Source organism: Glycine soja, chromosome 10 (assembly GCF_004193775.1).
Source record: "Glycine soja cultivar W05 chromosome 10, ASM419377v2, whole genome shotgun sequence".
Taxonomy (NCBI): domain Eukaryota; kingdom Viridiplantae; phylum Streptophyta; class Magnoliopsida; order Fabales; family Fabaceae; genus Glycine; species Glycine soja.
Genome location: NC_041011.1, coordinates 49854182 through 49868902, shown reverse-complemented (window position 1 = coordinate 49868902; position 14721 = coordinate 49854182). Strand labels below are relative to the sequence as shown.

The following is a 14721-nucleotide window of genomic DNA, read 5'->3' as shown; positions in this document are numbered from 1 at the left end:
ATATATTTTTGCTTTATATTTCTAAAAAGACTATTTATTAAGTCATAACCCACACGAGCTATATATAAACAGAAAAAGAAAGATAAGAAAGGGAAACAAATATTAAATATAATGGATAATGTGATTGAATAAAATTACAAGACATAAAAGTTAAAATGTAAAAGATTAAGATTATAATTTTAATTTTCTTATTTTGCGAATGGATAAAAATTAAAGAATACTAGTAAAGCTAAGTGTTATTCTCAAGTTAGAATTAAAACTTTTACTTATTAATCTGCACTATAAAGATGAATGATTTTAATTAAAAAAATAATAGAAACATGTAAAATTATATAAAAGTTTAAGAAAGAAAGACAAGGTCATTTGACCAAGCAGTCTGCATAAAAGGGTAATACAATTCTGTTTGCCTTGAACCATTGTTTTCTAGTGTACAATTGCAAATTTGAAACCATGAAATTTAAACTCACCACACCTAATGTCCTAATGGACACACAAAAGGAAAAATATGTGCACTAGGATGTATACCAAATACAATGTAGTACTGTCTAATATCTATGTTCAGAAGAGCGTTTACACTTCTTTTTTGCATTCGACCTACGAATCATGTTTTTGAATACTGAATAAAATCCATTCTAGGAGAATCACTTTCTATAATGAAACAACACCCTTTACTAACCATTATATATTCTTGGGATAATAACAGTGGTCATAGACAGAGAAAGAGTTAAGAGATGCATTGCACAGTACTGGTGCTGATTGCTGAAGTAAAGGATAGGTGTAGTACTCCTATACAGAGGAAATAGACGTGCACCCTGTTTTGTTTTGTTAAGAGGGTACACAGTGCTTCGCTGTCTAGCATGTGGCTTTCTCTCTCTCTCTCTCTTATATGCACCCACTATAACCCACACAACTGGCACTTACTCACTGGCATAGAAAGGGAGAGTGAGGACAAAACTAGTGTAGCTTTGAGTCTGATTCTCTTTGGTCTTTTCCACCTCCTATTCCCTCTTGTTATTATTTCTATACAAACTTGTTTTTATTTATTAATACTATAATTGTGAAATATTCATTAATTTTATTAGTAACTAATTTCAGTTAAAAATTTAATTCACTATTTTTAGTGATTTTTTTTTTCAATTATATTTTTTTCATTTACAAAATCGAACTCAAGATGCTATTTAAAAGGATTGAGCACACAGGATTCAAACCAACTAATAACTCTTCATATACAACTTGGTTTGATGTGTGGACATTGCACCCCAAAACCACATTGCCATACCGTTAAAAGGGTGTGTTAGAGTTTCACAATTTGTTCCATTCTTTTCACCCTTTTACCACTCTTTCATCATAAATTGGAGTCTCCTATAGTTTCTTATATACTACAATATATAGAGAGAGAAAAAAGAAAGAAAGGAAGATGAATACATTTAGTTCAGAAATATGCAGTAGTGGGTGTGAGTCTGGTTGGACTCTATACCTGGAGCAATCTTTCCTTAACCAGAAGGCTGGTGGAACTGAGGGGTCTTATGAGGAGGAACACAAAGACAAAAGATTCAAAGATGAGGAGGAGGAGGACTTGTCCATGGTTTCTGATGCTTCTTCTGGACCTCCACATTTCCCAGATTATGATGAGGCTAATTACTTCAATGAAGAAGTCAATGGTTGCTTTTATTCAGCATCCAAGAAGGCAGTGATGCAGGCCAAGAGTGGTACAAAGAAGAAGAAAATTAAAGAAAATCAACAACACCTTGAAGATCAGCAGCATCTGCCTTCTTTTCTTTATGACACTGCTAGCTCTCCTGTCTTTGACTTTTCCACTGTAAGTTTGAGGCTTGCATGCTATTTCATTGTTTTTAGTACTATTTTACCAAAAATGATGAACTGCTTGCTTGCAATGTGTTTGTTACTCATTGTTCTTGACAAATTTTCAGAACAATGTTAATGTGGCCAACCAACAAACTTCCATAGGGAGTATGCTAGATTATTCTCAAGGTTTTTCTGCAACTTATTTTGAGGTAATTAATTTGCTTGACTCTCTTCTTCTGATTTCACTAGTTTACACTTCTTTAGAAGTTAGAACCATTTTGTACTCTTGCAGGGAAGATCATCATTCCAAGGAGAACACTTTGGTTTCTTACAATCAGGAAATGAGCTTCAAGGCAAAAAGTAAGTTTCTTCTTATATGCACGGGAAGAAAACATAATTCTAATTTTTGGTTGTGATTGTGATCATATTTATTTATTTATTTGCATTCTTTGTTTGGCAGATGGTATGGAGGGAAAGGGATGGGGATAAGGTGAAGATATATGAGTTTTGCTATGGATGGAGAATCATGGTGTTGATGGAATTTAGTATTGAAAGGGACCCTGTACCTTTCTCTTCTTTTCTCTTGTTAATGTAGTGGGAAACAACCTGAAAAGACAAGTTAGATTTCTTTTTTTTTGCTGTAGAAATTTAATTTTGTTGTCAATGAATGATGATTACAAGGTAGATCAGTTAGGCAGGCTCTGTGTATGTGTAAGCATGCTCCCCTCTTGTTTTCCATGAAGCCTCAAGCTCAATATAAATGCAGTACTAACATTCAATCGCTTTAAAATTGAAATATAATTAGCCTAGCCTTATTTCTCGTTGGCTGTATAAAATTAGCATTTTAATAAATACAACTTTTCCACGTTAAGAGCTTCCAAGTTGAGTTGAGTAAGAGGCTAAGAGCAGATCTTGTGTCTACATTCAATTTAAGGTGAAGAAAGGAGTACACTAATCTTTAATTTAATTTAAAATACAAAATCTTAATTCATTTTAAATTCAATGGTTAACATATTTATCTTAATAATAAACTTGAAAGAAATTTTTTAATCATGAAAGGAGTTAGGGATAAACTTGAAAGATATGCACTTGATAATCCAATGGGATATCCAATGAGATAATTTATTTGGTAAGTAGTAAAGCAAAACAAAACTAATTGCTGCCGACTTAACATATCGATGCTCGTTTCACGGATAATTCAGATAAAGGTTACGTGATCCTTTTGTGAGTTAGGTAGGATCACTTTTCATTTACATTTGATTATGTAGAATCTTTATATTATTAGTTGTAGTAGCCATGATTACAATAAATTAAGGGGAAAAAAGTTTTAATCGTTAAAAGGGACAAGGCCTTTAAGAGTGTTAGGGAGAGTCAAGACAAGACAAGACAAAGGTCCATTATTTTTCTGAGTTGAAGTGTTTTCAGAATTAAGACTTATTAATGTGTTTCCAAAAAAAACCAAGATGGTAAGTAGTAAGAGATGTAAGATCGATCCATTAATTGAGAAAAGATGAAACAAGAATGAAAGAAGATATCATAGTTTCGAATTCCCAATGCTCCAATTGATATTTTTAACGAAATTAAAATTTATTGATAAAAAAAATGATAAACAGTGTTATGAGGGATGGGCAACGAGGACCTTGTACAAAGATGAGGAGGAAATGTCAAAGTTGATGTTGGAATATTTGATATGTATCTCTTTAAATCTCTTTTAGGCACTGGAGATCCTGTCTGTGATCTTGCTGACCCAAAGGAACATGCCCCATTTTGTTTAGTTTGTCAACTTTATCTCCTTTGGAAGGATCCTCTTTTAAAATATGATTTGTAATGTTCGTTTTTGTGGGTTTGTTCCCTCCTACTCTGTCTGCTTGGAAGCTGTCATAGGACTTGATGTCATCCACAATCCTGCCTTTGATTTTTTTTATTCCTAGTCAGTTACTATTAAAATAAAGGCAAATATTCTGGCTTGAGTCCAGAAATGTTGAAAAAGCTAAAGAAAAGATGCCCATTGAGAATTTAGGATGATAAAAATTATAATCTCAGCCCACATGTTAAGGATGATAAAAATTATAATCTCAGCCCACATTTTTTCTCATATTATATTTATGCTGAGACTGTGAGTAACACCTCATTGAAAATACTCAATCACTTTTTTTTTATAAAGATTAATTATACTTTATATTTGTAACACAGTGATTCAAAAACTTTTTTTTGTTTCTATGTCTCTCTTCATTTCTTATCACATTCATTAGATTTTTTTCCTCTTCATTTCTTTTTCTCTTTATCTCTTTTCTTTCTATTCATATGGTCCAATAGTAAGATGTGATCTTACAACTTTCTTATATAATTTGAAGTTAGGCAACGTGAGTCTTGGTAACTAAATAGTACTAAAAAAATTTGAAAAGGTTAACTTGCAGATAAATCAAACAAATGAACTTCTAGAGAGAGAGAAAATAATTTAAAATTGATGAGCCCAGTGCATTCCATCTAAATGGATAAGAATGTAAAAGGGTGTGGGAAAAACATTTCTGTTTTTCAAACCATCGCCCAAACCAAACCCCCTTTATCCTTATAAGAGAGTAAGGAAGGTGCTTTGTTGCAGTCTATTTGTCTCATCTTATATTTATGTGACCATTGCCAATTTAGTATGCATGTTTCCATTTCTCGGGACAACTTCTGCACTCATGCGGGTTGCAAGCTCTATGCCAAGCAATGAAAAAATTATTGTATCCTTCAAAAATCAAAACATTTATCATCTACTAACTGACATATAATTGAATTTTTAATTTTAAAAAAGAATTATTACGTATCACATAAAAGTGACCGAAACCATAGACACTATAGTATTGTTGGTTTCGTAATAGCTCCATAAAATTCAATTTTTCATCATGAAAATATTCAAGTTACAGAGAGTTGTGGTGTTTTTCATGTGAAAAAAAAATTAATTCTCTTTTGCAAATATGAAGCAAACACACTAGTAGTAGTCTCATACATACAATAATTTCTCCAAGGAAATGAATGTGTTACATACTATAACCTAACCTGATGATGGACAGTGAGTAACTCATTACGTCACTGCAAAATCCCACACGGTTGGAAACGAGTCTTTACTTTAGTCTTTAATTACTATTCTATTTTCTGATGCAGTAAAGGTAAAATGCAATTTCACTTGAGACGGTAAAATGTAATAATGGTTCTTATGCCCATGGGAGAGCAACATTGAAAAAGTTCACCAGGCAGAATCATTCTTCCTTCACCATTAGTCAAAAGATTCAAAACCACACTTCAAATCCCAAAGGAATTTTGTTTTCTTTCAAGCGTAGATTCATATTTTGGAAACTCGTACTTAATTTCAACTGTTCAATCTTGGACCTCACATGTGGGATGCTGGAGACTCTGATACAACTTGTGGACAAGATTAAGAAAACCAAATTGTACCACTGGATAACTACGTGGCTACTGATCATGAAATTTGATCCTTCATAATATTAATACAAACAAAACCTTGATGGGAGATAAATATTTATACAGGTACAAACTGCTAGAGATTTGACTCAAAATATCTACTTAGAGGCCATTGATAAAGGAAATTCAATCTTAAAACAGGCTTCATAAAGTTAGCTTTATCCCCAAAGTACAAGATGGGTTCTTCCAATTAAGCTGATACAAAGTCATGGGCAGGGTATGCAAACCACTAGTTACATAATTGGCTGGCTGGTGACTATGTAAGTTATAGTGTCAATTACCACAATGCTATTATAGAAGTTCCCACAGTATTTATCTTTTAGACGACCTTAGGTTTGGGAGCTAAGATTTAAGAATGATCATGAAATTTGGTTTTAAATGGCCAATTGTGAGCAAATAATGCATGTGGTGATTGGTGAACCTAAAGCTAATGTTTGACCACACTACCAAATCATTCGGTAGCTTAGTCACAAAAATCCTTGGTATTTTTTTGAGGGTTGACTTTGAAACCTTAGCTTGCCAATAATATTTTATTTTCATGTCCTTTGAACAGGTCATGGCAATGCAGTGAAATGCTTATCTTATTGTGCAACCAACTATTGTCCTCTCCTATTCAGTATCTATCAAATTTCGGTGACCCATCTTGCAAGAAAGAAACTGCCACCATATACAAATACCCCCAAGAGAGAGAGAAATAATCTAAAAGAGAAAGAAAGAAGAAACCACATAAGGCTAGAGTTGTCGGAGCAAATGGAGAATGTGATGCCAGCCAATGTGAAGAAGAGAAATATAGTTATTGTGGTACAATATACTATTGAAGAATGTGATGCCAACCAATACCAATGTCAAATTAAATTCATTAACTCGATCACTTGAAATAGTTGTACTCGGAGGATTTCAAGGACACAGGAATCACAATCTACAAGGTACCTATGTACATCTCTAATGTACAGTTCCATAGGTAAAGCAACAGTGTACAGAAGCAAATTCAATGTCATCTGAGCACCACCGACTGGAAAGTAAAACAATTAAGAAAACCTTTCACTTGTTTTTTTGAAGCCAATCAAGGATACCCTTTTCTGTATCAGAAAGCTTCCCATCCTTTGCCTTCAATGTCCCTTCCATCAATTCAAAGTAATCCTTGTAGTTACGCTTGTAATAACTCTCCAGCCTCTGCTCAACAATGTGATAAAAAAATTAAACACATCACAAAACATAAACGCACATCCTATGCAGACACTAAAGACAAATGTTGAATGTGGTTGACTAGATAATAATATTCCTCAGCTGGCAAAGTATCAATTAATTCATTGACTCATACTTCCACATTAAAGTTAAAAAAACGTTAATTGCATCATATATTTCATCTCTAACATTTAATTGCACAGGTGGGGAATTCAGCTAGTGATTTGCTTACCTCTTTGTCATTTTTCTCCTTGTTTTCCTCTGATTTCTTCTGATATTCTGATAAAAATTTCATTACATTACATTTCCTTAATGTTAGCAAAGACCAATACAAGTAATTGTTATAACACAAGACACAAGAAAACTGAAGAGAGAATGTGTATACTTTTAAGAAGCTGAGTCCTAGAGTCAGGTTCAGGTACTTGCGTGGTGGCGATTACAGTGGATAAGACAAGTCCTCTTCTTCCCATTTCCACATTGGTGCTTAAGGTTGGTGTGGTTTTTTTGGTTGCTACTTTTCCTTGTGTTCTGGGAACAGCTTGCAGATTAGATGAAGCATACTTGTTTACTGTAACAGTTAGTGCCATCAATATGCTTTGCCCTATTGAACTACTCATCGGATATTTTTCATCTGTCTCGTTTAGCAACAACCAAGAGTTATCCCGAATGGATAACGAGATGAAGCAGAACAAGACATGTGGACTATATTAACTGCGTAGGACTAAATTATGCAAAGAATGAAAACCAAAAGCATTTCTTACTTCACTAAAAAAGTTCTCATTTTATTTTTTAGCTGAGTTAGCTCTGAATAATTTGTAAAAAAAAAAAAAAAATGGTTTCTGATAGGTCATTAGTATAGATTGGTTCATGTATCACCCTCCCGTGGGATAATGTATAAAACGTTTTCCAATACAGGAAAGAAGAAATAAATTTGGATTTAATTTTGGTATAATAATGTCATTACAATTAATTGGAAATTATCTTGAACATAATCTTTTGAAATAATTATTGTAAATGCCATTATTTTTTAATTATTTGATAATTTGTGATTGAATAATAGTATGAAAGCTTGTAAATTTTATTAGCAAAGTTTGACATAATTAGTCTATAACTGAATTTTTTAAATATATTGATTAGGATTTAATTGTTGATTGTATGTATAAAAAAAACTTTTGTAAGACGAATTATTAACCAATTTGAAGGGTGATTCCTGGAGTAATTAGTTATTTATTTTGTAAATAGGGATTTTTTTCCCAATTTGGATTAGGGTTTGTAGCTAAAACATGATACTCCCAACGATCATCGCATAGTCCAGCCCAATACATGCGTTAGCTAAATGCCCAAAGTCTTGGTATTAAACAAGAGGCTTTGCTAGGTGCACTAGGAAAATTGATTGTGCACCCAGCATTAAAACGAAATTCCAAAAATGCCCTTAAAGGTTTTTTGTTTTTACGAATTACATAATTCGTATACCTCATACGGATTACATAATTTGTCTGAATCATACGGATTACGTAATCCGTATGACTCATGCGGATCACGTAATCTGTACAAGTTAACTCATACAGATTACGTGATCTGTAAGTTTTTTTTTCTTTCAAAAATATGTTTTTTTTAATTTATTAATAAATTAATTTTTTAATAGTAAATATTTTTTATTTATAAAAAATGTACATATTAAATAATTCGTATGAGTTATATAAAAATTAATTATTACAAAATTTATTATTTAAATTTACATGAATATTAAATATACATTAAAATTTTTAATATTATATATAACAATATTATTTATTTTATAATATAATTGGTCTGCTTAATGCCCTAAACAAGATTATTACAAAACGTTAACAGATTACGTATCTATTTGGAAGTGTATTGCTAGAATTGATATAGGACCAATGTAATTTTGTAGAATTGATAATTTTTTTTAGTTCTTATAGATAAAATTGAGTTGAAAGTAATCTTATTTTTTATATATATATATAATGGGTATTAGTTTGTTTTTAAAAAAATATTATTTGAATACTTTGAAACAAAATTCATTTTAAATATGTAATTATCAAAATGGATTTTTTTTTTGTTTTGCATTCAGAAACTACAAATGTTTTCTAATCCACTGAATCAAACACTAACCCTTTGCTTTGCTGGCCCAAGAGATTTTTATGTCCATGTATTTTTTTATTATATTACACTTTCGATAAGGAATAACCGAATAAAAGTAAATAGACTTATAGTAATTATCCACTTCATTTTAATTATTAAATAAAAAATATACAGTATTTTATCTTTTGAAATAGAAATCTTCTCATGAAAAGTTATTAAAATTGGGAAAAAATATTGGAATATATTAGAAACAAATTGTTACTGACTTACAGTAGTTGTCTTGTAGTGAAAAAAATTGTAGCACCTGACAGAAAATTAACTTCCAAATCAAATTACATTTGTATTTGGAACACAATTAGGCAGGCAACTAGTCCACCAAGGCTTTGTGCTTATACCGAAAAACGGTAACCAAATACCAGAATATGCAAGCAGCAATGCCTCCAAAGCTAGTTCCGAGCAACTGAGGCATCCCTGTATCAAATAGCTTAATATGAATATTCATGGCAAATACACCAGTCACACAAAGAAAGGAATTCAAAAGCACACTTGCTGTGCCCAACTTCACTCCCATTTGCAGGAGATTGATGGAGAACGTTCAGTCAATAGAGGAGTAACACTATTGGCTCCAAGTTCCTATTGCATTTAAACATGAATAAAAGAAAAACAACCATAACAAATAGAAGCTGTAAGTCTAACCAGATAAAATCTCAATATATTATCGAAACGTACTGTGCATTTCTCTAAAAGCCAGTCAGCACGGCCACCCTTCAGAGTACCTAGACAGGTATGGTTCTCAATGAGTGAAAAATTGGATGGAAAAAATCAAGTGTTGAAAATACGCAACAGTTAATAATAGTTGTAGTTTGACAGAAAACTACAAGAACTTACCAAAACCAGCAAATACATGCAATTGTGTATTTGGTGGAGGTATTGATATCAAATCATTCAATGCAACAAAATCAAGTCCAGTGCGATCAATGTTCTGTATACATCCTTCTACCAGACTTCCTTTCCCATTGAAGAGCTGTACCCTTGAATAGCATGATTAGGACAATCAACAAAATCTTCAAAAACTATAAAAGACTATTCAATTTGGCAAAAGAAATATCAAAACTCAAGGACAAGACAAAATGGCAAAAAACACGAGCAGCAACCAACAAGAATTACCTATCATTGGTGGTCAACCTCAAAACTTTTGTCATATGCCAGAATTCATCACATTGCACACGTATAACACTACCCTGCATCATCCCAGGTAAAAATTAATAAACTAATAAAAACTACCTAAACCTAAACAAACCAAATAAAAGGCATGCATGGTAACCGCAATGATTTTTTAGGAGTGAAAAAATTAAATAAATGCCAGCAAGCCGTTAAAACGAACTTTGAAGACACAAATTTAGAACTTTTCCTTAAACCCTAGCTCGATGAAGCTAAGTGCTGTCTATAAATATAAATCACCAACACAACAAGGATAATGACAAACAAGGCGTTGTTAACTGAAAATTGATTCCAAATTGAAACTACATCCATTAGTGCGAATGAATTTCATATGGAAGTGCGGAGTGATATGATTTGTAGTATTATTAAAGAGTTGTGAAAGAAGCAGAGAGAAAGAGGAAGAGAGTGCCTTGGAAGGAGGAAGAGTTTCAGAGTAGAAGCGGGGAAGGCCACCACGTGTCTGGTCTCCGTGATCGGAGGAGGAAGATAATGCCATTGCACGCACCGTCAGGTTTCGGAGCCATGACCGATTCACGAAGCGAGGGATTACGCCTCCTAATCCTAGGGTTTGCGACATTTCTCTTCGCACTCAATTCAATTTCAATTTTGTTATCGTTCTTGTCTTCGTCAGAAACGGTTGCGTTGCATTTGCAGGGAGAGAATGAAAGGTCTTTTGTTCATGGCGGGAAAAACCTACCATGGCCCATAGGTTAGGCCCGCGTAAAAATCTAGTCCACGATTCCTGTCAAAACCTTTTTGGGCTTATTATGCAAAAAATAACTTTTTGTGTCGCCATTTCCCCCCTTTCTAATTATACGTTTAAATTTCAAAAAGAGTATGTAAATTCTCTAAGAGGAAAATAGATATGAAAGTATGAGACTATGTAGTTTGTATTGTGTAAAAGCAACAATGTAATTTCATAATTATCTAAATTATAAATAATATGGTATGATTTAACAAAAAAAAATCAACTTATTACATCTTGGCAAATATAAAAAATATTATAAACCTCAGTAAGAATATATATATATATATTATAAACCATAAGTATCAGTATTAAAGGTTTGATACTTAACTAATTAATTTATTCATAAGTAATTCTCTACGGGCCGGGATTGAATGCAAATAACTAACTTCAAATTTTTTTTGGGGTTGAAATCTCTCTTATCGACAATAAAAGGTTAATTCCTCAGTGTATTTGGATCCTTTTAATCTCCTAAAAGATGTTATTTCACATATATGAATATCAACCCAAATTACATACTTAAAGCACATGGCTATTTTTTATTTAGTTTTGGTACATGAGGAAAGAAAACAGCCGAAAACAAATTAACTAGACACTCAGCAAGACACGCATAGCCTTTTCCATAGAACTTGGAGACTCCATTTGGAAGAAGTCACCTATGAACAGGTTGAGGAGGCATTCGTCGAATCATAGAACATACATGATGAAGACTCCAAACCTCATCTGAAAAGACAACGTACATTATTCCTTCACCTCCATAAACACCATACTGTGGCAAACACAAGAGAAGAGGGAGTTGTGTTCACAATATGCATGACCCATTGAGAAACACTTTGGGTTGTGAGAAGTCTAGGAGCCTGTAGCCCAACTCGAAGCCATATCTCTTTAGAGTATTTATCACAATATCTTAGTTTACTATATAATATCTACATCATCAGACTCTTTGTGCAAATTCTACAACTACGAAGTGATGCCGAGTTTGTTTGGCAAAATCATGTTTGTGCAAGTGCCTATCATTCTGATTTCCTGTTAGCCAATATTGTTGGGTTAGTTTTTTACTTCTGTGTTGAACGTTGAAAGTTTTGCCCTCTAATTTTGCTTACTAAAGTTGGTTTCGATCTTAACTCAAGTATTACTATTCCGCTTTGCCCGTTTACCATCACGCTGGCTATATTCATTTTTCTAAACTTTGACTCCGGTAAGGTAAACATTAAAATTATGACGATAATTATCACAAGTAATCATAGGTTTCCAAGTCAAACCTAGTAGTAATTGCAACCAATTTTTTTTCCAAATCGAGCAGCAAATACCGTACGGCAAAGAGTCACCTAGGCGTCATGGAAATATAAATCCACAGAGAAACTTCTATGGTTAGATTGTGGATCTAGATTTCTAAGCCGACTAATCCACTCGAAATACAAATTTCTTTAATTTAATCGTAGTGATTCAGAGTCAGCGGAAAGGCATGCTACCATCAATAACATGTCAAAATCTTGTTTGTAGGCCAACTTATTACTTACCTTGTTGGTCAACAATGCACTAACTAGCTCATAATGAAATCCACGTTAAATATGTTAAAAAAATAAAACCCAAAAGTTTAGTACTTGTTTATAATTATATATTTTTCATCATACAATTAATCACATAATATATATATAAATAATTTAATAACTAATAAAAAACTAAGTTTAACATCTTGTGGTTCGAATAAATTAAAATCATATGTCATGCACATATAAACCTAGCTAGGTTGAAACTTCACATAGAAAAACCTTAAAATTTAACTTGAAACATGAACGGACAAGATGATAGATAACATAAACATCTTGCCTCTTGGATTTGAATAATCATGTTCATGTGTTGTACGGGGGCCGGCCTGCAGCCGCAATGTCCACTGCTAGTTGTTGGTTGAAACATGAGAGTGTTTGTTATGATTAAAGTCATTCGTGTCCATTCTGCACTCCCAAAAAGAAGTCATTCTTGTTAGACCATTCTCAAACTCAGTGGCTAGCTAGGTAGTAATTAAAATATTTGACTGATTCTGATGCATTAGGAAGTTTTGTAAGCCATAGTATTTCTGGCTTAACATCATCAGAGAGTACAATTGTTTTTTTTTCTTTTTTATAATTTTGGTTGAGGAATGTCAAATGTGAGGCGTGAAATAATTGTTTTTTTCTTTCTTTTTTAGGTGGCCGGGGAGGGGGGGATACCATTACCTCTTTGTAGAGCTAGCATACGTTTTTGTTAAGACGAGACTTAATTAACCGTAGGTTAAGTGAGATTATTCGATTGGAAATGGATTCCTTACATTCATGCATTCATGTAGTCATGAATATAGACTGTTAATTAGGATACATATGGATGGTTGTATATTTTAAATTGGATTTTACAAAATAAAATATTAGTAGACTAATCTTCATTTTACAAAATATAAGGTACTGTCCGAATGCGTAATACCTGACAACAGGAATCTAGAAGCAGTATGTCACTTGATGACCTAAGGCTATAAAGCATATAAATATTTATTGTGATCACGATGACTGATTATGAATATAGTTGACTTGTATAACATTTTTGCAAAGTACTACTACCAAGGGAATATGGAGAAAAAGGTGGAGCTTTTATATTGGAGAGTTAAGGTTTGAATTTAGAGTATTTCTTCATTAGGAAAAGTCGCGGAAACTTCTCTTTTATTAGAAGAAAAGAAGTTGAAAATAAAAATAAAAAATGTTTTCGACTGGATCTTCACGTTAAAATAATTAACGGAAGCTTAATAGAAAAGAATATTCTGAAATCTTGTTTCTGCATAAAGTTAATTGATATTAGATTGAGACATTTGTACGTATAATTTCTTGTTTAGATGAAGTTTCCAACACCCAAACCCACGAAAGAATTTTTTATTGGTAGGTTTTGAACCAAAAAAGAAAGTATGTCATCCTGTTCATATTGGTAACGAACAAGCAAAACCAAGAGGAAAATTCGTGGAATTGACAAAGCCATGATCATGATGATAATTTGGTTTGGTCTTAAATCACAACTCATTGCTTTTCTCAATTTATTCTAATTATTTTGTTTCGATTATACTCCAAAAAACATTATAATTTATCACAAAGAAACAAATAAATAATTATTGATTATGGTTCTTAAATAACACAATCTTGGCAGCTAGCTAAGAGATAATTCTGAATATTTATAGTAAAAATAACTGAAAAACCATTGATAACATAAGGGATACCGCATGGCTCAAATGCAAATCAGCATGAAGAGGTTCGAGCTTGCAAGAAAGACGGTAATTGTATATGTAATAGCACATGTAATTACATTTGAAATCAATTTATATGCTCTGGCTTGGTTTAAAGGGTTTGTCTAAACCCTTAAACCATAATCCAAATTTTTTAAAAATATTTTTGCAGTGCTAACAAAACAATACAGTGAACCATTTAAACCAAACTCTCGGTTTAATTTTATTTAATCGAATTGGTTAAGTATATTTACCACCCTCAACATACGGGGTGAATTTATAAGAGTGTGATTCTTTATCCATGTTCCAAAAACAGGGCAATTTAGATGCAAAATAGCCAAAACAATGAGCGTGGGAGAGAGAGATGAGTGTGACTGAGACAGTTTTTGGACAAAGTCACACGTTCACATTTAGGATAAAATTAATAATAGTTTGATATTTTGAGTCCATCCTGCACAAGGAACTTCATAAAATCTTATTAGAATAATCACGACGTAGTCATCTTGGAAAAATTGTTGAACTAATGCAAGAATATTTAGGTGGCAGTGGCATCATATCTTTTGTCCCAAACAAGTTTCATCATCTTTGAATAGTAATAAAGAAAAATACACATATCTATTCCCAATCTTTAACATCGATTATAGACTAAGAAACGCCAAAGATATAATCGTGAAGGATATATAATTTTAAGCTTTTTTCTCTTCTGTCCATCCCTCCCGCACATGTTATTATTCACTTTGGAAACCAAATAGACTTTCGGCCCATTGTGTTGGTTATTTGCCAAACATGTTGAAGACTTTACAGCTGATGCTTATCTTCATCATGCAAGGTTCCATTGTATTTTTATATGACCAATCAAATGGTGAACATGCTACTGTGCCCACCACCACCACCACCACAAAAACAAAAAAAATGCATACTTTTGATGTCTAAACTCGATCTCAAAATAATG

General features: G+C 32.6%; 2 protein-coding genes and 1 pseudogene across 2 annotated transcripts; 1 reads left to right on the top strand and 2 right to left on the bottom strand.

Annotated features, from left to right (window-relative positions):
• The first annotated feature begins 1208 nt into the window (after positions 1-1208).
• LOC114370707 lies at positions 1209-2602 on the top strand. Its single transcript, XM_028328099.1, has 4 exons — positions 1209-1819; positions 1932-2015; positions 2099-2166; positions 2267-2602. Exons 1-4 carry the CDS (start codon positions 1418-1420, stop codon positions 2298-2300), a joined length of 588 nt encoding a protein of 195 aa, XP_028183900.1. The 5' UTR covers positions 1209-1417; the 3' UTR covers positions 2301-2602.
• Positions 2603-3506: 904 nt separating this feature from the next.
• LOC114371847 lies at positions 3507-10382 on the bottom strand (annotated as a pseudogene).
• LOC114370149 lies at positions 6045-7155 on the bottom strand. Its single transcript, XM_028327434.1, has 3 exons — positions 6842-7155; positions 6689-6735; positions 6045-6444 (listed from the first exon to the last, which is right to left on the bottom strand). Exons 1-3 carry the CDS (start codon positions 7071-7073, stop codon positions 6313-6315), a joined length of 411 nt encoding a protein of 136 aa, XP_028183235.1. The 5' UTR covers positions 7074-7155; the 3' UTR covers positions 6045-6312.
• Positions 10383-14721: the final 4339 nt, after the last annotated feature.

Coding starts and splice junctions, on each gene's coding strand:
- LOC114370149 (XM_028327434.1), bottom strand. CDS start 7,073: ATGAGTAGTTCAATAGGGCAAAGCATATTGATGGCACTAACTGTTACA. Junction 6,736..6,841: donor TAGGACTCAGCTTCTTAAAA/GTATACACATTC, acceptor AATTTTTATCAG/AATATCAGAAGAAATCAGAG. Junction 6,445..6,688: donor AGGAGAAAAATGACAAAGAG/GTAAGCAAATCA, acceptor ATTGTTGAGCAG/AGGCTGGAGAGTTATTACAA.
- LOC114370707 (XM_028328099.1), top strand. CDS start 1,418: ATGAATACATTTAGTTCAGAAATATGCAGTAGTGGGTGTGAGTCTGGT. Junction 1,820..1,931: donor CTGTCTTTGACTTTTCCACT/GTAAGTTTGAGG, acceptor ACAAATTTTCAG/AACAATGTTAATGTGGCCAA. Junction 2,016..2,098: donor TTTCTGCAACTTATTTTGAG/GTAATTAATTTG, acceptor GTACTCTTGCAG/GGAAGATCATCATTCCAAGG.